This window comes from Amblyomma maculatum, chromosome 6 (genome assembly GCF_055883805.1).
Source record: "Amblyomma maculatum isolate TAMU_Amacu chromosome 6, ASM5588380v1, whole genome shotgun sequence".
In the NCBI taxonomy this organism is placed as follows: Eukaryota; Metazoa; Arthropoda; class Arachnida; order Ixodida; family Ixodidae; genus Amblyomma; species Amblyomma maculatum.
The window spans coordinates 75,105,038-75,130,833 of NC_139349.1; the positions used below are offsets into that span (position 1 = coordinate 75,105,038).

Consider the following 25,796-nt stretch of genomic DNA (forward strand, 5'->3'; position numbering starts at 1 on the left):
ATTTTCTGTAGTGGTTGTCAGTGTCACTTTAGTGACTCAGGGTGTGTATAGTAGTTAGAGCCGCCGAGCTCATTCCGATCACGTATAGCACGCGGTGCGGGCGGGGGCCTTGCTTTGGGTCACGGTGCTAGAGTAGTTCTTCGGGTGGCGCAAGCGACTACCGGAGCTCGGACGGTGCTGCAGTACCCGAGTGCCTAGCTTAGGTTCTTTTTGTTTCCTCTTGCTATCTTCCGTCTGTACGAGGCTCCAGTACTCGAGCGACTATAGGTGGGCCGAGCAAACGTGTTTTGGCCTCGTGTAGTACAACCCCCCCTCCCTGCCTCCTGTATACATGCACGCACATCACGCGTACACTCAACGCGTCCTCGTCGCAGACAGTAACAGCAGTAGCCTGTAATCTCCACCCACGTGTGGTGCTACTATGGGAGATGTCGGTTATGAACGCTAACCTAGCCAACAGCGAAGGGGGACCGTGCAAAGAAACGTAAAAAACACGGCCTGTTCTTGAGGATCGGCAATAGCATCGCGCCTTATGGATTGCGTACCGATATATCCTTTCAGCGAGTGTGCGTAGATGAACGTCGGCCCCGGTCCCTGCATTTACATCACAAATTCGACGAGCTTTTTCTGTCGTTTGCATGCGCTAGAGGGAGTCGCGTATTCAGCCTTCTGTAAATGACACGCCGCTATACCGTGGTTTGTTCGTGCAGTGTAGCGCGCCAGCAAAGCTGCGGATCTGTGTACAGTAAGTTCAGGCGTTGCACCGACCATGGACAAGACGCCAGCTTCAACCGCGCTTATCACCTGTCGATTTTGGTGCAACAACGGGTTTCGTGACACATTGCAACACTTACTGTTGGGCTAGTTGGTTGCCCCTAGTCACTTAACTTCCACGGGATATGTGAGCAACGCTGGCAGCGGGGCGAAGCGTTATCTGCAGTCACTCGGCTGTTTTCCGCAAACCGGACTCGCATATTTACCGAGCAGCGCGATGTGGCTGCGAGACAGGTAGATAGAGATTTAGTCATGGCTAAACTCCCCTCACTCATACCGAGTATTTGCACATCTCCAGTTCGCGTATGTTTATACGCCGACGATATTGCACTTTTTTGCCGCGGCCCCACGCTCCAAGGGCGAACCGTTCGAGCAAATTTGCAATATGCTCTCAATATAACACAAGACTTGTGCCTTTCACAGGCCGCTTCGCCCTGTGCCCTTTGTCCAGGACTCCACAAACATTGTTGGGGTTCATCATGGTTTGTAAAATATACATTTGGGACTAGTTATTCCTATCTCTTCATTATTTCTAATTTTCCTTTAGCAGATCAACGACTTTGGGTGGGTAATATTCATAGTGGAAAACAGCGCCAGTGATCAGGAACAAAAGGGAAGAAGCTTGACTTCTTAGTGTACAGTGTATAGAGCTGCGAGTAAGTACGAATGGGAACATAACACGCTCAAGGAAGTGTTTGTACTTATGCGCCGGGTTTCTCAGGGAGTGAACTGAGTCGTTCGTGCGTGCAGACAGAAGCTGCATTGTAAAGAAAACAACGCATACTATTTATCTCTCATCCTTGTGTAGTAAGCCTTTTACGGCGTGCTCATAAAGTGTTCCCTGTAACTTATGTTAAATGCACGTCGAGCTGGGTTTCGCGTTGGCGTTGATTCGTCTGATTTCTGCTTCCCCCTCTCTCTCTCTCTCTCTCTCTCTCTCTCTCTCTCTCTCTCTCTCTCTCTCTCTCTCTCTCTCTCTCTCTCTCTCTCTCTCTCTCTCTCTCTCTCCTGCGTACGCCGTATTTCTTAATAGCAGCGAAGTTCGTCGAAAATTGGAGCATATGTACATTTCCGCTGCTTCCGATGGCCGACTTTCCGGGCGACCGGGCCCAACGCCCTTGCCCATTGAACAGCACAGAGGGCACGCCAAGGAGGTCTGTACACGCCCCGACACGCGAGAAAAACGAGACGTTTTACGCGCCCGGAAAGATTGCGACTACGCGTCGTTCGTGAACGGGACGGCCGGCCGCCCCAGGGGTGGCGTAGGAAGGAGATGGGGGGAACTCCTCTTATCTCGGCCGGCGGAAATGCCTGCCAGCACGCCGCCTTCTCGCCGGTCCCTCTCTGCACATGTCGCGATCTGTTTGCCGTCCTTGCATGCAGGCGCTTTAGGGCGCGCGTTTACTGTATGTATAGTTGATTCTGCCCGGAGAGTTGTGAGCAGCGGAACGGTAGGTGCTCGGTTGTGGTCCGCACCCGTGAAGTTTTTCTTCCGGGATTCCTGTTCCCCCCCCCCCCCCCCCCCTTAGTTTGTTCCGTGCATAACTACAGTTGTTCCGTACAGTTGTTTTTACATTATTTTTGAGCGGCCCTAAATTTTATAATCTCCGCAAGCATTTTTTGTTAGGTACGTTTTTAGCACCGGGTCGACAGAGTGGGATGGATTCGTTGGGAGTAGCTGCCACTGTTTTGCCTGGAAGTATCTTCGGTATCATTTCACAGAATGTCTTGTTTCCGTAACGGACACTTTAGCACACGAATAACGTTAATTTGTCTGCATTGTTTATTTCCAAAATCCTCTTTGGTCGCTCCTGGATTCTGCAAATTTGGACCACCCTATTATAGTCCGCGCGGTGAAGAGATCCGCGACGGTCCGATCACGTCTGGCTCCGGCACGCGAATTCCTTTTATTCCACAGACGGGCCTGGCCTCCTATACTGTGCTCTAAACAAACAGCCTGCGTTAGTGTAGTCGTCGAAACGCACAACCCATTGGCGTGAACGCCACGTCGCAAAATCGGATAGGAGATAAAAAAAAAATCGGTAGAGAGACTTCAAACTGCTTACGTGTAAACATGCGAAAGTACCACTCTTTGTGTGACGGCAATTTAATTGTAAATGTTTATAAATTCATTAAAGTTATTTCTTATCTGTCTTTGTGTTTATTGCACACCAAGCCGTCAATATTCGGATCTTGCCACTACAAAGCGACGATAGCTTCTGAGTTTGCAATGACTGGTAACAAGACGTTATCGAAGTGCATTTTAGGTTTTATCTTCATTTACTTCACGCAGTGCTTCAGTACCCCCCCCCCCCCCCCCCCTTTTCTGTATAGGCGCAGACGCCGCGCTCACCGATTTCATTAGGCGGTAATCATATTACTGTAACATCAGAGTAGTCATCCAAAACACAGGTTAGTAAGTTACGCGTACCACAACGCTTTCACTCTGGCGTCCCGAACTATACTTTGCGTGCGCACGTTAAAGAACCCCAGGTGGTCGAAATTTCCGGAGTCTTCTACTACGGCGTCCCTCATAGCCTGCAGTTGCTTTGGGACGTTAAACCCCACCAACCAAACCTATACTTTGCGTGCCCGCCTGACACGCGCAGAGGTACTGGGTTCGAAACCCTGTGCCGACTAATTTATGTCATTGAATTACTTTTTTTTTTTTTTCGACCAGACCAAGCATCGCCGTTTTCATGGGTGCCATTGTGAGCGACGTACACCAACCATGCTGGGTAGATTTTCGCGTAATTGAGGTGGTAATGCAATCGCATTAAAATCGCTGCAACATAACAGAATTAGGGAATTCACTATGCGCATTCATCCTTTAAGTGTGCCATAACATGGGAGAAGCGACCACTGGGCATTTTAAACTCCAGTGCAGAAACAACAAACGAATTCGTTCTTGTGTCCAGAGTTTCACTCGTGTTGCCTGTGTAGTACACTTAATTGTTTAATCCGAAACTTCCCACTGTCTCGGAGATCCGCTCATTAGAACGGATGCGATTTTCGCGCTGTTGACTCGGAAACGCTGAACGGAAGAGACTTCGTGTGCGTACATTTAGAGCGCATCGTGAGTGCCTGCAAAAGGGTCTTTCCCTTGCATGTCTCCGACGTCAGCTGCAATCCGTGTCGTCGGTAGCGCTCTGCGGGGGGCCCGCCCACGCGTTCCTAGTGGAACGAGCCATCGTGCGCCCGTGTTCAGCCCGAAGCATCAAAGCGACGCCCCCCTTCGCTTGCATGCGTCTTTGACGAAATGAGCCGCCCTGAGAAGCCGTCGATGCGGGACTGGGCGATGTCGTGTTTACCCGACGCGATTCACGGCTGAATGCGACGCGCGCGCATTTGCGGCGCCTGTTTAGTAGCTTCGAAAGACTCGCGACCTTCCTCGGGAGTGGCGCCTGTTTAACGAGGACATCGCGTTTGTGTGTACTTTGCAAGGCACGCGCTCGTGTCGCTCTCAGCTGGGACAAGAGCTGCTAGGCGATGCAGCAATGCGTTACAAACTAAACGTGACTACTAATAAGCACGCTGCAAACTGGATAGTTTGTTCTGAACCGTAGAACAGTTTAGCGAACATCTCTCCCGGTTCTCTAGTGTGAGCGTACAACTGTGTTCTCAAGCTGTCTCTGCTCGCATTCATTTACAGGCAACCATACAATGCGCCATCTCAGCCTTCTTATTACCTTAGCTCGCTATTAATTCAATAGCATTATAAATGTATCGCCTGGAAGAAAAAAAAAGCATCATCTATTATAAAGCTGGGTGATCGGCTGTCTGAAGCAGCGTCACCGAACAGGAATGCTCCTATTGGCTGGTGGGAAGGGACATCGCGAGGGCGGTAGTAGCAACTGTTTGTTTCTATATATCCTCACTGTGCCCGTGTCTCCACTCACCTTCGCGGAACGCCTAATCAGATGCAGCTAGATAAGTAGACTGTCGAGTTAGGTTGCGGACAGACGTGTAAGTGTCAGCAGATAAAACCATAAATGAGACAAAACGGGACGTAAAGACATCAACAGCTTCTGGTTCTTCCGCAATGCGAACGCATGATGTATAAGTGCACGCCTCCGTGAACATCCCCGCGCGACTGAGTAATTGTGAAGTCAGCACGTACGGAGCAGCAGCACTCTCCACGACATCCCCAACGTTCTTCGTTATGTTCACCTTGAATTATGTCAGCTCTTTGTAGGCATATTTGATACCTTAAATGAACTGGTTATATATATATATATATATATATATATATATATATATATATATATATATATATATATATATATATATATATATATATATATATATATATATATATATATATATATATCATTGCTTCAAAATCTTTTTTTTTTTTTGTACATTTGGAATGCAGATGGACATCTCAGCATACGCGCACAACTGCTTCATTCGCTTGTTCTGCAGCCTATGTCGAATTTGTTGCCTTCTTATATTTACATTTCTTCTGAACGCACATTCTCACGTATGCATGCGACTAAAGTCAGCTGTCGGTGCGGCATTTCATTCCACATGCACCAATGAAGGCTAACACTGGACTTGCCGTACTCGTACCAGATTTAGGGTCCCCCAGCCGCAAGACTATTGTCGCGGTATCATGGACAGTAGAGTAATTAGGAAGCCTCGCGCCTGCCAATCTAACTGCTTGCGTTTTAGTAGTTTGCACTGTGCGCGCCCGCATGCGGTGCCATGTCGCAGGTTTGCACCTAGCTCCGGCAACATGGCTTTATAATTATCAGGAGCAGCAGCTAACTATTTCCACTTCGGGCCAAATTATTCTTTCATTGATCTCTGTTTAAACCAGCTATCCTTGCAGACACTTCCTCTGTTCTGTCGATTACCTACCGGCCCCTGCTACCATTGAATACTCTTAAATTCCACTTTGTCGCCCTGATTAGTACGTGAATTTCTCTCTACGCGCTGCCCTCTTAAAGGCTTTTTGAACTTTCCTTAGGCACAGCCGTTTCTGCAACATCCTCCATACAAAGCTTGGCTATGAGAGGCTAGCAGTCTGTCTTTAAATAAGTTCAGCCTTGCGGCCACAGCGACCGCGTTTCGATCCGCTTTTGTCCTGCGGCATAGCGTTGAACTTCGGCAATGCTGCTCCAAACACAGGCCCGCGAACGGATTGCGAAAAGCGCACTTCCTTCCCGGAAATCTGGTGAAATAGTGAAAGAGAGCGAAAGAAAGAGCAGACTATCCGCTCTTCTGCTTTTTTATTGTTATTATTATTTTCAGAAAATCTACTCACAGGATCAACCTCCTCAGCCGTCTTGACTAGATAACGCGTGAAAGAAAAAGAGAAAATTTGAGACGGCAGCCCGATTGAAACATCCCAGCCCCGCTCTTAACAAGAGGCATGCGCAACGCCCTTTCGAGCATGGCGCGTATTCTCGATAGCTTTTCGCGCGAAGAGAGCGTGCTCGAAGGAGGAAAGAGGCAGCCTGTCAGAGTGCTATATGCTCCATATGCTACCGCATGGTTGATGCGCAGTGCGCGTGCACCCGACCCCCGCTGAAGAAAGCGAGGGATTCGCGGTTGGGACAAGAAGAACCCGTCCGAGACTTGAGCAGAAGAAGGCGTGCAGGCGCCGAGTTAGCAACAGCCGCGGAGCTCTGCGGGCGGCCTGATTACCCGGTGCCTTTACAAGGGGTTATCGGCAGAGAATCCTTCCTCCCGCTACAACCGCCGATCTACTCACTCTATATAATAGAGTAATACCCGGCGGGCTATAGCGGTTGTTTGCTTCGGGCGGGCGGCTCGGTTCTCGCTGTTCTTTCTTTTTTCCGCACCCTCTGATCTTGTTGTTTTTTTTTTTCTTCTTTTTTTCTCTGCACAGAGATGCTATCACTTTCCTCCCCTTGCTTCCTGTTGCCCTATTCTTGCGTCCTCCCAGTTTTCCAAAATGTGCGCCAATTTTCTGGAACCGCGCGACCTGGTTGCCCTTCCTCTTTCCTCCTTTCTTGAACCCGTTTTCGTTTATTTGCTTCAGCTTGCTCTTTTTAGCTGAAAGATTCGGTATGATGTACTTATTTAAAAAACAGCGCTACTGTCTTGTGTTAGATAAGTGAGTTAATTCTGTTTCGCAAAGGACCCTTCTTTCTTGTTCGGGCATGCGCTTGTTGTACTCACGCTTGCCTCAGTAACAGCGAAATCGATTCCACGAATTGTCTATTTTGGTATTTCTATGTCAAGTTAAAAATTAAGGAACTCTTTTTTGGGAACTTTTATGCTATCGTAGTAGCACTTAAGAAATTAGGAACTACCTAGGCTGTGCGTTCTAATTTGGCCAGCTCCTCGCCAGCGAGCTGCCGTCATATGCAGAAACTTGCATCTTTCCGGCATTCAACTTTGAATCGACGCTGCTGTGGCAGACTGGCCAGTAAAATACGTGGCTTTCTTTCCCCTACGTGCAATCGCAGTAACGATATTTCCAAAGCTGTCTTGATGCGCCATAGGAATAAGCACTACCACGGCGTTAAACTTCCCGGGTATGCCAAGCGGCATCCATCACGTGCGGCTGACCTGACACACAGTTGTATGGGTGTCTGCATATTTGTGCAAGTTTATCTTTGTACACACATGTAATATCGTGGGCCCAAAGTCCTTTCCGCCACCCATATATACCTTTGCAACGAGGGCCTCCTAGGCGCCACCATATTGCTCGCTGGCCTGTTGTGTGCGCCTGACGTCAACACGGTGGAGGCGGCAGCAGAACCGGTTTTCAACAGTCCAGAGAGGAGGCGTTTCGACAACCTCCTCGCCCGATGCAAAGGTAGACCTTTGCATCGTGACGTCAGGCGCACACAACAGCCCAGCGAGCAATATGGTGGCGCCTTGGAGGCCCTCGTTGCAAAGGTCTATACTAATCATCTGGTAGTGTCGAGCGAGGCATTCTCATGGCGACCTTTTTCGTGTATTATTTTGTTTTTCAAAGGTTAATGGTGTGAGAAGTACTTCCGCGAGCTGCTCATAGTGTACGGTCTTTAGAACACGCAGTTACTCAGCCCGTTTTACCTCCTGAGATTCTTTTTTATCTACTTAGTTGTAGCGCTCGACGCCACCTCTGCCGTGCATGCAAGACGGCTGACGTCTTCATCATCCGCTATTAGACCGCGCATAGCTGTAGGAGAGGTAAGAAAATAAAAATACTGACTTTCGTTCACATATCCTCCTTTGTCTTATGAACTTGGTGCAAGTGCAGCCGTTCTATTCTATTAGTAGATCCCTACTTCGCTATCATATTCTGCTCTTGCTTTCTCTCTTTTTCTTTTTTTGCTTTCTCAGTAAGAGACAAAGAGAGGAACAGGCTGTGGAGCGCGGTTTCAAACGGCTCTTCCTTATTTGTGCGTTCATGATGGGAGGAATATTTATTAGATGGAAATTTCAGCCAGTTTCTCGCCGAATATATTTACATCCCATCCGCAGCATTGTTCGGATTGTGTCGTGCTTTGCAACTCTCGGTGCCTTCGTCTTGCTGGCTGCGTTTTCTACCTTTTCGTTCTTTCTTTTTTTCTTTTTTCTTGCTACTTCGTTCTCTCCAAGAGTCTTGCTGTGGCTTGTCACGACCTCGACGTGTGTCTTGGTGTTCACAGTTCCGCACCGGCCGGAACCTACTGAAGTTCGCCGCCGCCGTTCGTTGGAGTCAGTCTTCGACGAATAAGACAAAAAAATATGCGCAGCTTTGGCCCTTTTGCCTCTACTGCCTGCCAAGAGTCGTGTCTAGCACTCTTATACCAAGGAACGAAGAAATTAAAGTCGAAGGGAGGAAGCTTGCCGCTGTTACTATAACATATTCAGGCTGAGAGCACGGAGCACGCCCTGGAGAATATTTCTGCCTTCGTTTTCTTTTCTTCTTGTCCTTTCAGCGGTTGATAGAAGCGGCATCTGGGGCGAGTCGCGCGTCCAGTTTGGTTAGCCGCGATCCCACTCGAAGCTACTGTAGAGAGCCTTTCTTTTTGAAGGACTTAGTTAATTCCATGCGTTAGAGGATATATTTTGATATGGCGTGTTGTCGAAGGACGGTATACGCCAGCAAGCCAGTAACTTCGTATATATATATATATATATATATATATATATATATATATATATATATATATATATATATATATATATATATATATATATATATATATATATATATATATATATATTGCCGCATAGAAGACGACGCAAAAGATGACGACAAGCGCGAGCCTGGAAGTGAAAGAAGCTTGAACACAAGACTTGTTCTGGTCGACCATTCAAACCATCTATCGCTAGGTTCTCCTTGGTCTTCTACCGAGACGTGACACTGGTGGAGCGCGCTGGGGTATGCATAGGACTCCTTCTGGCAGTCCACAGCGGATCCCAAACATCGACACGCCTGTCCATCGTGCTAGCCGCCGCCTTCTAGGCCTAGCGCCGGAGTACACTCATCTGCCGAACGACTCCTCAAACGCCCATGTTCCTAAGACCTCTCAAGCCATGGCACATACCAATCCTACACCGGTGACTCTACAGAACACCAAGGTGCCAGAGTGCTTTCGCGGGGAAGCGTTTGAAGATGTGGAAGACTGGCTCGACCAGTTTGAGCGAGTGTCAAAGATCAACCAGTGGAGCGCAGACCAGAAGCTTTGTAATGTTTATTTTGCCCTTCAGGATAATGCTAGAACGTGGTTTGAAAACCATGAGGCCAGCTTATCCACATGGGATGACTTCCGCTGCCAGCTGGTCGACACTTTCGCGAGAACTGACCGACGGGACAATGCGCTGCGCCTGCTTGAAGTGCGCATCCAGAAGCCAAATGAGAGCGTGGCTATGTTTGCGGAAGACATGGCTCGCCTTTTTCGCCGTGCCGACCCTGATATGAGTGAACCAAAGAAGCTACGGCATCTCATGCATGGCGTCAAAGAACAGGTGTTTGCCGGCTTGGTCCGCAACCCCCCTAAAACCGTGAGTGAGTTCGTTAAGGACGCTACGGCTATCGAACGAGCCCTCCAAGACCGGTGCCACCAGTACAACCGACCGGTCAACTGTGCCCCGACGACTGCGGCGGCGCTGACTGCAACAGATACGACCACTCTTCGAGACATCATTAGAGGCATTGTCCTTGAGGAGCTGCAGCGAATTACGACTACGAAGGCTCAGTCGTCAGGGGCCCTCATGGAAACAGTGAGGAATGAAATTCGATACGCCCTATCACCGTCTACACCATGCAACGAGTCTCATCCAGTCCACAACGCGGCACCCCTTTCCGAACCATACCACGCTCCAAAACCGATCAGCTGCACGGCCAACATTCCTGCAGCTTACCTCGAGCCGCAGCCCGAGAGCTATGCTGCGGTCCTTCGTCGCCCACCTCCAGACCACGCCCCACCGAGCTCACCGAACCGTCAGGAGATTCGGTTCCTCCAGGGGCCTCAGTGGGCGCCTCCCAGGCGCTCTCAACTGCGCCGAACTGACAGGTGGCGCAGTTATGACAGCCGACCACTTTGTTTCTACTGCGGACAACCTGGCCATGTGTATCGGTACTGCCGCCACCGCGAAGAGGGGCAGTCCTTTCCGCTTGCTTCTGCTCGCCGCCGCTTCGACACTGATTCTGCCCAAATCGACGACGACCCTCCGGTCAGCAGGGAAACCGAATCCCCGGGCTTCCGCCGCCGCTCCTCCCCATCGCCACAGCGTTATTCGCCGACGCGTCGCAACACTACTGGCGTTAGCGGACGGCGGTCTCCTAGCCCTCACCGGGGAAACTAAGAGCTGCAACCTCGCGAGGGGAGGTTGCAACCAGTCTAAAAGTGTCGAAACCCTCACCACCGCCGCAACTGCCGACAACCCGGGCTTCTGACGCCGCCGCTAACATTGACATTTCCGCACTACCGCCGAAAATGCCGTACCAGATGATCAGCCATGACGACGAAGCTAACAGCGCCGACCTTGCCGCGCTTCCGCCGCAAATGCCGAAAGGGACGATCAACCCAGATAATTTTGTTAGCGCTGACCTCGCCGTTTCCATTGATGGGCTGGCGGTACATGCTCTGGTGGATACCGGGGCAGATTTTTCAATTATTAGCCAGAAACTGGCCGACACCCTGCGCAAAGTAAAAACTGAATGGACTGGGCCAGTAATAAGAAGTGCTGGGGGTCAGCTACTGGCACCGACAGGGAAATGCACTGCCCGGATAGGAATAGGAAACGCGGTGTTTGTTGGCAGCTTCGTTATTCTCCCTGACTGCTGCAAAGACCTCATCTTGGGCATGGACTTTCTGCGTCTTCATGGGGCTGTAATCAGCATCCGTGACAGCATCGTTGCCTTCACCAATAACCATGAAGACCTTGGTTATGCGCAAGTACCACTATTGCCCTTACGCGTCGCCAATGAGACGGTGACATTACCTCCGAGATCATGTTCTCTTGTTGAAGTGAAATGCGACGTGGCGCATACAGGCGATGGCGTCGCCGAACGGGCAGTTACCCTGGTACTCAGCCGAGGTGTTTCTATAGCTCGAGGGCTGGTCAACTTGACCAATGGGCATACCGAACTGCTGCTGACAAACTTCAGCGACGTTTAACCGACGTCACTTATGAGGTGATGCCAGACGGGGTGTCGACATCAAAGCGACGCCAGCACCAAGCTGACGTCGTCCACGTCGTGCGTATGAAGCCATACCACTCAGTCTGACCTTAACCTCCTACTTCCTTTTGTTCTCATCGGGACGATGCTTCCTAAGGAGGGGGGCAAATGCCGCATAGAAGACGACGCAAAAGATGACGACAAGCGCGAGCCTGGAAGTGAAAGAAGCTTGAACACAAGACTTGTTCTGGTCGACCATTCAAACCATCTATCGCTAGGTTCTCCTTGGTCTTCTACCGAGACGTGACAATATATATATATATATATATATATATATATATATATATATATATATAAGCATGGAGTCGAATGAGACGCCATGACAGCACGGAGGTTCGGAGCAGATTGCCTTTATTCGCTCACAAACTTTATATGAATGCGATGTGGGTGCGCGGATGAGTCGAAAGCGCAGAATGTTCTCAGCGGCTAGACCTTTACGATGCCAGCGCCAGTGTAATCCGCACTCGGCATGTCAAAGGGACCGATGTTCCGTGGCCTCGGCGCGTCACCTTCCTTCTGGTGTCTTCTACTAATGAGCCCTATTTCTGTAATCAATTTAACATCTGCCTAACACAACGTTCATTAATCTTCCTAACATTCTTACAATATGGCTGTGCAGCTGGCATTGCCGTCATTTTAGATGGTGTGTTTAGACTCCACCAGTGACGCCCAGTTCTGCTTCAGAAATAATAATAATAATAATAATAATAATAATAATAATAATAATAATAATAATAATAATAATAATAATAATAATAATAATAATAATAATAATAATAATAATAATAATATAATAACGCCCCTTTGCATGCACACGCGGGGCGGTTGCTTTTCCAAGTAAAGGGCATCTGCCTCTTGTGTTCTAGCTTACTTGCATCCCATTCAGCGCGCAAGTAAACGAATGCAGTCCCAGCTGCGTCGTGCGACGCGCGTAAGGCGCGCGGTGTAGAGGAAAAGGGTGGTTGTGCGAAGGGTACTGCATAGCGTTTGGTCAAGGAAGCGGACAGAGCTTGTCCGTGTGTTCCTTAATGTCGACTTGATGACGCCGTCATCGACTCGCCGATAAGCTGTTCGCACGACACGTTCCTTCGCCGCTTCTTTTCCGGTTCGTCCTCTTTCCTCCTCCGATTTCGCGCGCGCGCGTGCGTGCGCGCGTGCGTGCGCGCGTGCGTGCGTGCGTGCGTGCGTGCGTGCGTGCGCGCGCGCGCGCGCGTGGGTGTGTGTGTGTGTGTGTGTGTGTGCGTGTGCGTGTGCGTGTGCGTGTGTGTGTGTGTGTGTGTGTGTGTGTGTGTGTGTGTGTGTGTGTGTGTGTGTGTGTGTGTGTGTGTGTGTTTCCTGGTACACATTCATTCCATCCTTTCCCAATCCTTTTTTTTTCCCCTCATACCATCGTGTTCCGCTTTTAAGCAATTGCTTTCAGTTTTTTATACTCTCGCAGCTTATTGCGCCTTTCTCATCTTTTCTTCTTTCCGTACTTCGAGCGTTGCCATCTCGCCTATCTCCCCCTCGCTCTGCTGCGGAACCCCGGTGGCGATAGTTTCCGCGCACGAATTTGTAGGCGGCGTCAAAAAAAAAAAGAAAACCAAATGTCGTAAAGGACGTATAAATGCATGGATCACTTTCCCCAACTTGTCGCTGGCCACAGTGGCTTTCTTTTGTCTCTCCGTTCCTTTTTTAGTGTCACGGCTAGAGACTGCGAAATAGGCTCTCTTCTATCTATATTCGATTCTTTTTACTATCCGTCTAGCTCTCTTTCAGAAGATTGAAATGAAATCGGCATAAAAGTTATACTCAGAGGAAGAAAGGTGGTGGAATTGGGAAGCCCCTTCCCCCGCGGTCCCCGCATAGGATCGGAAACGGCGACCGTGTAGCTCTCCTCCTTATTTTTATCGTCAACGTTTTTCTTTTTTACAACCGCTCTTCTTTACTGACCTCTCGCCTTGACTTTTGTTCCTCGTGGCGCTCTCGAGACGCGGCTCATTTGGGATTATCGCCCTCTTCCGCTCCCGCCATTCTTCCATCCCGCTCTTCTTTCTGCTACGGCAGAAGAGTCCGGAGTTCACGGGAGCGTCAACGAATTCGTCGAGCACGGGCACCAGAGCTTGGCAGCGCCGAGCTTCTGGGTGCAATCCTTTCTATTTTTTTAGCTCTCTTTTTCGACTCTCCTTCCTCTCCCTTTCTTTCCCTCGCATGCATCTACCTACGCGGGCCATGTCGGGATTGCCACCTTTTTGTTCTTCGCCAGCAGCGAAGGGAAGGAGAAGAGAAATCTGCATGGCGTGGAAGGCGGCAAGATGGAGCTAAGAAAGTAATAAAGAAAAAAAAATCGACTAGTTTAATGTGGTCTGGGTTTAGAGCAGGGTCCCCTGGCATACTTACGCGCGCGTAGCTCTTGCGCCTCTTTTAAAATTACGCCTCCGGAAGAGGCGGCGAAGTGTGAAGGGAATTAGGAGACTTAGAAGGGGATGTTCTAAACCTGGACGTAATTTTGGACGAAGAAGCACGCACCTCCCGCGCAGCCTATTTTTAACGTTTTATAGTCGTTCTTACTTTTTGGTCGGGAAAAGAGGATGAGAGGCATTAGAGGAGATGGGTTGCTGGGGGGGGGGGGGGACGAGAATTCTTTCGAGAAATTACTGTGGTACTTGCAAATGCTGGCTATACTTGGTTGGCGCGTTTTGTACTGTTTGGTGAGAAGAAATAATGGCAAAAAAAAAAGAGAACTTATTGGTAATTTAGTCTCTAGGTGGGGCTGTGCAGCTTTTCGAGACCTTGAAATCTCCACGCTTCCAATGGTGTTCTTTGGGTCGTGTTGGAAGTGAGCGAAATCCGGAAAATGTGTGTGTCACTCCATCCGCTTTACCTTAATGCCTCTCTCGTGTAGTGCGCGCGGTCAAATGCTGTTTCTTTATCTTGTTACAGTAACACATGTGGTGGCGTGAATGCTAAAAATCCTGCTTTTATGCGCATGCAGACTTGGCCTTGCCCTTTCCACCGCAGTAGCTTGCAGCTGGGCTAGTATTTGTTCGGCAGTTCAATAGCCTGCATTTTAAAGGAGTATAGACACTATTTTTCTAAGCATCAGAAGGTGTAAGATTGCTTTCCTGGCTATACAAAGATGCTCCCAAAGCAATCCCCACATTTGGTGAGGCCGCGAAGATATTTTAATTTGATTTTAATTACAGCCCGGGTGAAGATATTTCCAAATCCATCGACAGAGACACCTCTGCGACGAAAACGTAGACATAGGTAAATAACGTGGCATCATCAAATAACTGACGTATATAGAGTTAGAAGAGCAAAGTGCAGTCACGACACATGATAGCTGGCTCGCCGCGCGTCTGTGTCGATTGTGCGCCTTTGGGAAAGTAATGCGTTTCAGCTCACTTGTCATATTGATCACCTTTCACATTACCTGCTTTGGAGCGGGTTACAGTAGCTTCATCCCGCGTCGATTCCGCGATGGACGTGCTCCGGAGCTCAACGTATGGGACGCATCACTGCATTGTAGACATGTTTCGGTCAAAGCAACTGAGACAGTCCACGGGGTTGTTTTTCACGGCTTTTCCCGTGATGAATTGCATCGCAAGGCTTCGGTAGACTTTTTTGCGCGCCTGGAAGCACGGATTTGGCACCGAAAAAGGGAAGAAGAATTTGCTCGATTCATTTTACGCCGGCCTCGCGCAACTTGTATATTCATAATGCAGTTCGAGACATTCCAACGGAACAGGTCACGCTTGAAGCTGGGAGCCGCGCCGGGCATATACACCACCAGTAAACAGCGGACACGTGTTCGAAAACTTGACCATGTGCACCGCACCAGACTCCGCTATCGAGCTGCCATCGCATTGCAAGCAGGGGCCCATGGACCAGCGTGCACCGGTTAGCTGATTCGGGTAAAAACAAGTGCCTGGAAATGTCGGCAAGTCGGTGTCATTGCCGAATAACGTCGGAGCTTGAAGCATGTATACTGAAGGTTTGCTCGATGACGATATTTCCTTGCACGTGCGATCGCAAGCAGACGAAAAACGCTACCCGTATGCGTCAGCAGACTTTCTGTACGCGTGATCACCAGTCTCTCCGTTACGGGGCGCTCGTATGGCGTTCCGTCGCGTCTTTAACGTCATCCCGCGCTCGTGCTTGAAAGATTGAGAAATAAACTGGTCTTACTAAATGCCTCGATAATTAATTAATTAAGGTTCGGTGTGGCTTTTCTGGTCTTAGTCCCTCTGTTTCGGACCATCGGGGATCGATTGAAGCAAAATCCCGGAGCAAAGAATGGGATTTTAATGTAGGGCATGCTGTCGCCAGGTGATGTATATATCTGACTACAGCCACGCTTTTTAGTCAGCAAAGAAAAAGATGTTGAGCCCTTCAATTGCAGAAATAATTTTATGAACCTTCTTGTAAAGCAGCACGCTCTCCAGTTATTTCCGACCCCCAATTCAGCCACGTGTCTGGGTAATTCTGGGGTAATCTGGCACAGTTATTCAGTCAGCCCGTCGCATTACGCACCCGCTGTGTAAGCGGACCCTTACTCTTATTTCCTCAGTTTTTGTATGCGTGCGCTTGCTTTGGTGAATTGCACAATGTTCCACTCAGCGGATCGCTCGCGAAGTGATCCACACAGTATCAGCACTACGCTGCAGAATGTTCTCGTCGAGTATGCTATGGTGCCATATGCATATCGAAGCCATCGGCTTATGACGCTGCAACAGACACGTGGGCGTCATTGCTGCCCTCTGTAGGCCTTCCAGCGGATGTCCAGCGGTATGCACTAAGGCTCGTTTCCATGCTCGTTCTTCGCCTTTGGGGCATGTTTCCGTTCGTATAACGGTAATCGACGAGGCTTGTGGAAGCCTGGACGCAATAACAGTTATCGGAGGAATGGCACAATGTATCGCGTCTGTATGCGTGTGTGTTTCTACGCTCGGCGCGCGCAATACCCTACCAGCCTAGCTGGAGGATATAACTGCGAGCCCCTTTAATGGCGCTCTTCAATGGAGAATCAGAGGATACAGTACCGCTTTCGCGTTCAGTTAATGACACGCTTTCTTTGATGATTCTTTTTCTTCTTATTTGTCTTGTTTCATTCTTCTTCTTACTTCGGGGCAGGTTCTGGCATCCATATTATGACGTCCCGGAGGATATTACGTACTCTACAAAAAAAAAGATCTTTGCTATCTACCGTTGCAGGTTTGCGTAGCCTGTACCCTTATACAGGAGAGGCTTCGAGTTTGCTGATAACGCGGTCGATGCATTTGTTAGTTTTTCACGTGGCGAACACTGATATTTCTGAGCAAGATGTTTTACTCATTGATATTTATCCAAGCACCCTCATAAGGCTACAAAGCGCAGACATACGGCTACTCCACCTTTGAGAAATTCACCTAAATATTCGGCCAAAGAGCTCGGCCGCATTAAATTTAGTCATGTATGTTTTGTAGCGGATTCTCTAGCTAAACGCGCTTTAGATGACCATCACACTGACTCTGGTGCTTTCGAAAGGTTCAATTTCCCGCAATGATATACTGCCTGCTTGACACAGCTCGTGGCCCGACCATTAGAAATGCATATTTCAGCCTTGGGCCAGAACACGCATTCCATATCCACTACACATGGAAACCAGCGCTGTGCACCCGAACTGTGTGAAGCAAACCCCGTCACGCAACGCCTTTCGTACCAGTCACATTCACATTTTATCCAATGCACCAGATGGCGCGGTGTGTCCGGTTCCAACCGGGTGACCACCTTCTAATAGCCTTAACTATTAACCGGCTGCGAGGATCGTACGGTTCAGCCTGGTGTCCATTCGTCGAGTTCAAACGGTAACCGTGGTTCGAACTACTGGTTATTGCAACGGATACCGCGTCTAGACGGGAGGCGGAGACAGCGGACGAAGGGGATCCCGTGTTATCGCCGCGCCTTAGTGCGAGCCCCTCATGCTCTCGGCCCTCGATCGAGCCTACTTTGTAACGTCCTTGCATATATTGTGCATAAATGTTTCGTCAGCTGACTGTCGCCTTGACCGCTTAATCGTTCTGCTCTCCCTAGAAATGGCAGCACACGAGATATCCGAGGATCGCACGCACAAAAGTGATGACATCGGTGGATGTTCCCGGCGTATTTGCGCAAGAGCTTTGTAAAAACTTCTGCCCTACGTTTTCAATACTGCACAGTTTCAACTCCTTCACAATACTGCTCAAAGCAGCTTCAAATATTATTCCTGATCCCGCTTAATTGCGTCCCTCAAAACCTCGCCTCGTCCTTTGCGTGATGTGTAAAATGAGGCTTCTGATAGAGAGTGACATATCGGGCGCTTATCACGTCGCCTTTCTTTCTCTCCAAATAACGACTTGCTTTCGACGACGAGCGGCCGCGTCTCTTGGGTGAGCCGTTTCCCAACTATCCTCTAAAATGCATGACTCAATGTCGACGACGCATAAAGACAGCTTGCAGACAAATTTTAGGCATTAGAAAAACGCACACGCAAACACTCACGAAGAAGAGCAAGGGCGACTCTAACGCCTCATTAGGTCGACGGGCCGCGCTGAGTTCCAGATGAGCTCGTCGTCCCGCCCGAGACGTCGAGTTGAGACAGCGAGGCTGTCGCGCTGGCACCGAGCGGCGAATTGAGGGGGTGGAAAGGAGGGTGCGGAAGGGTCCAGCTTCGGCGCCTGTCTGTCTGTCAGGGCGACGGAGCGAGCGACGTGGTGCTTTCCGAGACCGCGAGCAGGCCGGCGGCGCTGTACCGGCGGCTACACGCGGCGGTCCCGTCGGACCCTTTCGCGCTGTCGCGGTTGCCAGTGATGGAGACGGAGCGGATTCCTGCAGACTGCGCGATGCAGCGGCTTTCCCACCGCGTCTTTTGTTTGGTCTCTTAACGACTTTCATTTGGATTTTTATTATGCGTCGCCTTCCCCGGCCGTCACTCGTGGAGATGAATTTCGAGCTCAGTTTATTCGAAGTGCTGGCTCGGTTGAAGCGAATCTGCGGAGACGAGATTTCAAGGAGTGTTCGAGGGGACTTGATGCGATGCGAGGAAAGTTGTCAGAAAAAAAAAAAAAAAAAAAAGCGTTTCGCCTGTGCGCCGTCGAAGTATTGTCATGTTGACTGATTGAAGGCTTAGTGCGTTTTCGGACAGGTTAGCTCGAGATTAACTCACTGTCTTGGTTAATTGTCAGTGATGACTTGTTATTTGAGGCTTGTACAATTTCATGTAAAAACGGGGATGTATAGTCTGGCTTACGAGCAATTTGCTGCTACGATATGTCACCTTCCGTGCTTTCAAGCGTATGAGCATAGATGAATACGCATTTGAAGAAACCTGTGTGTCTCATGGTTGACTAGGAAAGGCTCTAACAAGCCAGAAATGCCAACATTAAATTTGAGGGACGTTAAAGCTCCGCTTGTAAGGTAATGACAGAATAGCGTGGACAGGGTGCTCGAATAGCAGAGTTGAAAAGCACATGAGCAGAAAGCTGCGCTGAAAAGGCGAAGAGGAGCCAAATCTCTCTCTCTCTTCCCCCCCCCCCCCCCCCCTTCTCAAGTCCCTTACAGCCAAAATACAGCGCGAAGATGAGGAATGGTTATAAAACGTTTATGTTTGTGTGAGGATAGCAACACATACAAAATAATCTGCGCCTAAGCAGCAAAACAAGCTTCGTCATTTATGCAGAATCGAAAATTACTCGACGACGCGTTTCTCATAACGGTTCCTTATGAGACCCCGCCTTTCCAGAGGAAATAGTGGCTTGGAACGCAACAGCGCGAGTTCTGGGCTGCCAGTATAGTAAAAAATAATTGTGGCCATAACCCTGCAGTTTTGAAAACGACGCACAGGTCCGACAGAGTGAAGGTATGGGGGGCGAACTTGGCTCCCCCCTTAGAGTATTAGAGGAGGCGGCCTCACCGGTCGTGGAATCGAATCCCGAAGCGCGCATTTCGATAGAAGCGAAACGTGCTCACTTTCACGTGTGATGTCAGCTCATTAAAGAGGCGCAGGCGGCTGAACCTACAATGCGGAGTCCTATATGTTATAGCCATTGTGCAGCAGCGCCGAGATCAGTTGTAACACCTACAAGTCAGCTTCCCTGTACGGCAGAAAATTTTGCACAATGACGGCATAGACTTCATTTGGGGCAGTAGTTAAGAGCAACGCTGTCGCATCGCCTGGCGGGCAGAGGTGTACGCGCCTTTTCTGGACATACCTTCCTTCACCGCAACGCCCCTCCCCCTTTTCTTTGGCGTCAGCGCACCTTTACCCTGGCGTTAAGAGTGCCCGAAATCATATTCCAGCCCAATGGCTCGTGCGAGCGAGGGCCATGTGGGCAGCTGCGTAGATGCATGCACTGCACCTAACTATTGACCCTGAGGCAGGTTCTGCCGCCTTTGTGCATGAATTTATGCCTCACAGCTAGGTAAGCTGGTTTGTAGGTCTTGCAACTCCTCTATACCGTACACCGCACAGTGTTTTACTGCACTATACAGTACCGGTTACGGTTGCCTTCAGTCTATGTGCTTTATTCGTAAGGGGTATAACGACGAAAAGCCACAAAAGACACAGCACAGGGAGGGACGCGACAGCGCTAAGCGTTGCTATATCAAATTAGCATGACGCCATGACTTTTATAGCCGTCTGCCTCCGTCCTTTGTCTTTTGCAGTCCTTCATGGTTATAATAGCTTACCAGCTGACCTACAATTATGCTGTCGTAAACGTTTCTAGGTACACAATGCGACCCGGAGAGCCCACAAAGCGCCGAAGAATGCGGTACACCCTTTTTTTCCGGTTCATCTCGTTGGCAGGCGCTCCCGATCAGCGTCATCGATCATGGCGGCCGCTCTGATGCCTCTTCGCACCACAGGATCGACGAGCTGCCGGGAAGCTTTTGTCGCTCCTTGAAGAGTTGCCCGAGGCCTTAGAAGGCGGTGCACTCTGCAGCTTGAGCGCCATGCACATCCCTCATCCCGGCCGCTCTGGGCGTGTATATATATATATATACACTGCACCATACACCGAAGCGTTTCGCCAGATTTCGCAGAGCTGTGACGAAGCCAGAACGACGACGTGATGCGATGCCGGCCCATTCTTCGCGCCTGGAGGCTCGTGAAAAACAGTTTTGCTCCGGGGCCTCAGATTTCCGCTGAGTGAACGAAACGCGCTTGCTTGGGACGCCGGCGTTTTCTGATCGCGTTGTGTGTGCTTCAGTCGTGTATAGCGTTTCACTTCGTTCCCTACGTAGCGTGAGAAAGCGTTGAGCACCGCCAACGACAGCTACTTGCACCTCTTCCGGTTGTTTAAAAGTAGGTTGTATACGAGTTATAATATTCATAAACGAGCGACGATAAATAACGCTTCAGGGACCAGAGCGACCCTATCTCGCACGTCAGCGTTCCGCCATGACGATTTCGCCAGACATGACCCGAATTGCCAATCATAACTGGCGTATTTCCTTTCCGTCGCTTTTATTTTCTCCCTTTATTCATGCTTTCACGTGCAGATAGGGGCGAATTAAAAAAACGCCGCTGCCGCTCTGGCGAGATGGCCTCGTTTCTAACGCGTCGTGCCTCCTCACTTTGCTCTTAACTGCGTCAGCTCGAGAGAAGAGAGTTAGGGACCCCCCGTCAGATCGCCGAGGAAACGTTAAAATAATCACGGCAGCGCCAACGATGTGGAGCGATTTCACTCTTCAGAGCCGGCATATCGTGACTTGCTCTCTTGTAAGGACAACTGCTGCTTCGCTGGCCTGCTGGTCTAATGCTCGGAAGAGAGGAGAAACCTGTTCAAGCCCCGTGCTTTGTTTGCCAGTCTCAATGGGCTCTCGCTTATCGAGCTTGCTCGGTTCACGAGGAAGCGGAACTTTCGCTCGGCATCATCGCCAGGCCCGCATAAATGCAAAACGCACTCAAGTACGTTCACTCGGGCATAGAGACGTGCGTGCGCATAGCGCGATAGAGATCTCTACCCCCCATCATGCTGTGGTGTTGGTATACGAATGGTGTCGGCGCCATCCCGTGCATTTTCCTCGCGCTGCCCCTGTCGATCTCTCCATGCAGATGTACGGCCCGCATCCTTGACCATTCTATTTCGGCTGAGCTAGTATGCCCTCCCCCCCCCCCCCCCTCCTGCACACACACACACACACACACACACACACACACACACACACACACACACACACACACACACACACACACACACACACACACACACACACACACACACACACACACACACACACACACACACACACACACACACGCGCGCGCGCGCGCGCACACACGCACACAACACCCCCTAGCGGAACATCGCGGCACTGTTCGGGTGTGGAGGAATTATTTTTTCTGTGCATAAATAAAAAGTAAGTACAGATCGAGACATGCTCATTTGCATGCACGTTCATCTTGCGTCGTTTCGCTGCCTGGCTCCAGGCTGGGTATAGTGGGTGCCTTCGGCGATTTCTTCTTTGCGCGGCTTCGTAACGACTCCTGGCTCGGCAGTTCGCTATTACGGCGCCTGGGAGGAAGAGTTCCTTGCAGAACACCGGATGACGGGCGGAGGGAGCAAAAGGGGGAGGGGGGGTTGCTGACTTATTGGATTCTCGAACAATGCAAACCGCCGCCGTCTCACGTGCATTGATATACTGGCGTCGAGATATCGACGGTAAGGTGGCCCTCCCACCGTCTTTGTGTATGCGAAAGCTCTTTTGTTCGTCGAATGAGGGACGTGGGATGAATTATTTGGGACGAGCTCGGAAGAAATTTCGAGCGATTCAGTGGACAGGCGAGACACATGTACGGCAGTGGGAGATGGTGTGCTGAGAGATTGCAGATGTGCCTGGGTTCTTGGCAATTTTCTGCGAGGAGAAAAGAATATGGGGGAGTGGAACGGCGTAGTTGAGAGAGAAGAAAGAATAACTCTCACGCGTGGATTTTTACTGATGCCGAAACTGGGCCATGGCAACTAGTGAATAAAATTCATCGCAAAAGTGTGTTTATTATTATTATTATTATTATTATTATTATTGTTGTTATTATTATTTTGTAGTGGCCGCTGTCATCCTGACAGATCGATTTTCGCAGAAGTCGTTTTTAAACCAATTGCTGCAATTGCAGAATTGCTGACAAAATGAATGACTCGTTACTGGCTTTCTAATTGTGTATGTGGAAAGGGGTGGATGAATGAGAGTTGAAAGCCTCGTATACCCAGAGCCGGCTATTTGCATTTAATTCGCTTGGTATCGTTCGCCATAATTCGTGGGGAAATAGCTTTTAACACGATTTTTTAAAATAAAAATGAAAATCATGATTTGCTGGCTAACTGAGTTGATACAATGGGAAAAGCACTGAGAGGCAATGCAATGTATGGGCTGCAGGCATGATATTTCATCATCGCTATCTTGCCTGGCCTGTACAAAGGGTATGCAGATTAAAATCATACGACTACTTTTCGTGTACGTGGGTGAACAATAATGATGAGGAGATAACGTGCGCCGAAACAACGATGCCATTTTGTAAAATTTACCACCAGATTCCGGAAAACTGGGTAAATTTCAGTGCTCGTGGCGACGCGAACGGCTACACCAGGCAAAATCTGGTGATTTCCGAGGAAAACCACTTTATGCCTAAATTACCGCATATACCTGCGCTGCTCATCCAAATGTTCAGCACTAGGTAACGATATTGTCCTCCCGATCGTAAGAGTTAGGCTCTGTCTGTATTTATCCATTGATCAGTTTCCTACATGCTGCGCTACAGCTAGGGCTCATGCTTCATCATCTCATCCACGTACAGTACTGCACCCGCCTGAGCGCTCACTTTTCTTTGTAACCACGTGATTTCAAAACTCTGGTTCCATTATTCAGCTGGTTTTTGCCGTATTGTGGTGTCGTGCTTCGAGCCGCGATGCAACTAACGGCGTTTACCGCCGTAAAACCGGTCACTATTAGGTCCAAAACTATATATGTCCCTCCCTTATGTAATGCCTTCGGGCCCTTGAGCAATCAATAATGAAATGAAATGAAATCCACACGGAACGCACTGGTCTGTCCTTCTTACGCAGTGCCTGTAGTGGGGAAGCGTGTCTTCCGTCAAAACACGTGTGTGAAAACGCAGTACAGGAGAAAAAGAATGTGGCTGAAAACGTTGTATGCCGTTGCACAGATTCTCACATTGACCTCCAGGAAGATGTGCGGCGTGAAATTCATTATCACCGACGATGGGCTGTAGCCTGTTATGTAGGTTCCGGCCAGACATCTGCGGTGCGCAGGAATTTTTAGAGGCTAAATGACATAGCTTTATTTTAATAAAATGAGTTTTTGATGAAAGCTGATTCTTGGTAATTTCACAATTCTAGATTATGGGGTGATTTCGGTGAGTTTCTGGTGTCGTGGCCACTTTCCGATGCGGCAACGCTACGCTGAAACAATGCTTCGTTTTGTGCGTCTTCGGTTCTAAGCGGTTGTGATTCTTTCCACCCTCGCTTTTTAGATAACAGAGCCGACAGATAAGTAAGTACCCTCCAGCTGAAAACTGTTTACCTCGGGATAACCATCTGCTAGTGCGGTAGCTGGTGGTCCGAAGGCACTGGTGTTGAGTAAATCAAGGTCATTTCAGCGGACTCGCGTTTTCCGGTTCCATTCGTGCTTCCTCTGCCTTCGTTATATGTTCGGCACAAATGCTATTGTGCGCGAAACAGCCCTATAGAAAATGAGTAACTAACCGCCTGCATTGGTATAAGGTAGTGAAATTGTTAGTTATTTAACTCGGGAATGTTCCCTTTGATACTCACTTTCATTCATTTGTGAATGCATGTGTGTGCATGCATGCGTGTTCTTGCATATTCAGTGCGCTGTTGTGCATGTCGTTTTTGTCGGGATGGCTGGCGAGTGACTACCGTACTAACCTGTTCTGTCGTGGCGCATGTTGCCTGCCTCCCCCTCTCCTGCTCACCAGGTGGTGCGGTGTCCCTCCTCCACTCGCGCTGCCTGAGCCCGTGGTCGTCTGAGGAGGCCGGGCCGTCGCGGCCATGTCCTCTCAACGCGATGAGCCCATCTACCAGCAATGGTACAACGGTGAGTGCATTGCCTGTCCCTTGCACTTTTTACCAACTAATTTTAACCGCAACACTGCCGCATGCATGCACGTATGTTCACGTTCCTGAATCTCAGTTGAGAGCCTCGGTGGAGAACGCCTATAATGCGGTAAACACCGGCCTTGTTCGCTCAGGCGACATGGACAGCTCCTGTGTCTGAACGATTGTGGTAGATATCCTTTAGGTCTTAAGGCAACGTGTGTACGGTAGTAGTTTATTGGTTATTAATGCAAGCATTAAGTGTATGTGATGCTTGGTGTCCCCAAGAGTAGTGTACGTGATTTCGTCGTAACTGAACGACTTAACCCCCCCCCCCCCCCCCCTAAAAAAAACAACGAATGATTGTACTAGGTAGGGGATGAAAAATCTTGTCTGGGAAATCATATGGGTAAAATTGAGTAACTAGGTAAAAAATTATAGCCAGAAAAGTAAACCAGACGCCGAAATAGCAAGTCAGAGTAATGATGACGTCCGATTGTGACGTCACACCTGCGATAACGTGATGGGTATTAGGATCACGTGACGTGTGGCAAGGGTCACGTGACCGGAAGTTGGGCGTTTGGGGGGAAAAATGAAGTGAGTAAAATTGATCAGAAAATGTGTAAAGTGTCGTTTAATCGAAGAGAGAGAGAGAAAAAATAAGAGAACATGAGCTGTTGTTACACAATATCGTTAATACTTAAGCATTTCTCCAATCCGGGTACCGCAGTGATCTTTAACGTTTTTGAGCGTTACAATGCTGTGCTTGACCTATTCGAGGCGGTTTTTTTTTTTTTTTCTCTCTTTAGATCTATAACGGAACTCGAGAAAACAAGAATTGACACCCGCTTTCACTGTTAACTGCTTAAACATATAGTTGGTTTTTCAGGTCGAATTAGGAGGGCCTGATTTTAACGGCACTCAGACCTTTCCGCTCATGGCTACTGAAATCGAGGTGTAGAGTATTCGTCAGCTCACTTGAACTGCGCTCAGGGTTACTAGCAGAAGCACCGCAACTCACTCATCAGTTGCACGCCGACTTCTACGATGACTACTATGTGACTCAGTAAGGAAAAGAAAATAGAAGAACGAACAACACATTTCAAATATATAAAAATGGTTGCGTTTCCACACTGCGTGCAGCCGTGGAAGCTGCACCCAGATTCCCTGCGCACTACGTCTATTTATTTATTTGTTTGTTTGTTCAGGTGCCTACAGCGCCCTAACATGATCATTAATGTAAGAACTACGTCAATATAGGGTGGCACAGAAACACAAGACACTTTCTCTTCGTTCCCTTTCTTTTGTAACTC

General features: G+C 49.1%; 1 protein-coding gene across 4 annotated transcripts in view; it reads left to right on the top strand.

Moving 5' to 3' along the window:
- rols (zinc-RING finger and ankyrin repeat domain-containing protein rolling pebbles) overlaps positions 1-25,796 on the top strand; it is a 306,966-nt gene that overhangs the window by 153,539 nt on the left and 127,631 nt on the right. The window contains exon 2 of one of the 4 annotated variants that reach the window (XM_084606951.1): positions 24,366-24,484. The exons of the other annotated variants lie outside the window; for them this stretch is intronic. Within the exon in view, the coding sequence (XP_084463077.1) occupies positions 24,439-24,484 (46 nt within the window). The 5' untranslated portion in view covers positions 24,366-24,438. The remainder of the gene's footprint in view (positions 1-24,365; positions 24,485-25,796) is intronic. 4 annotated transcript variants of the gene reach the window in all.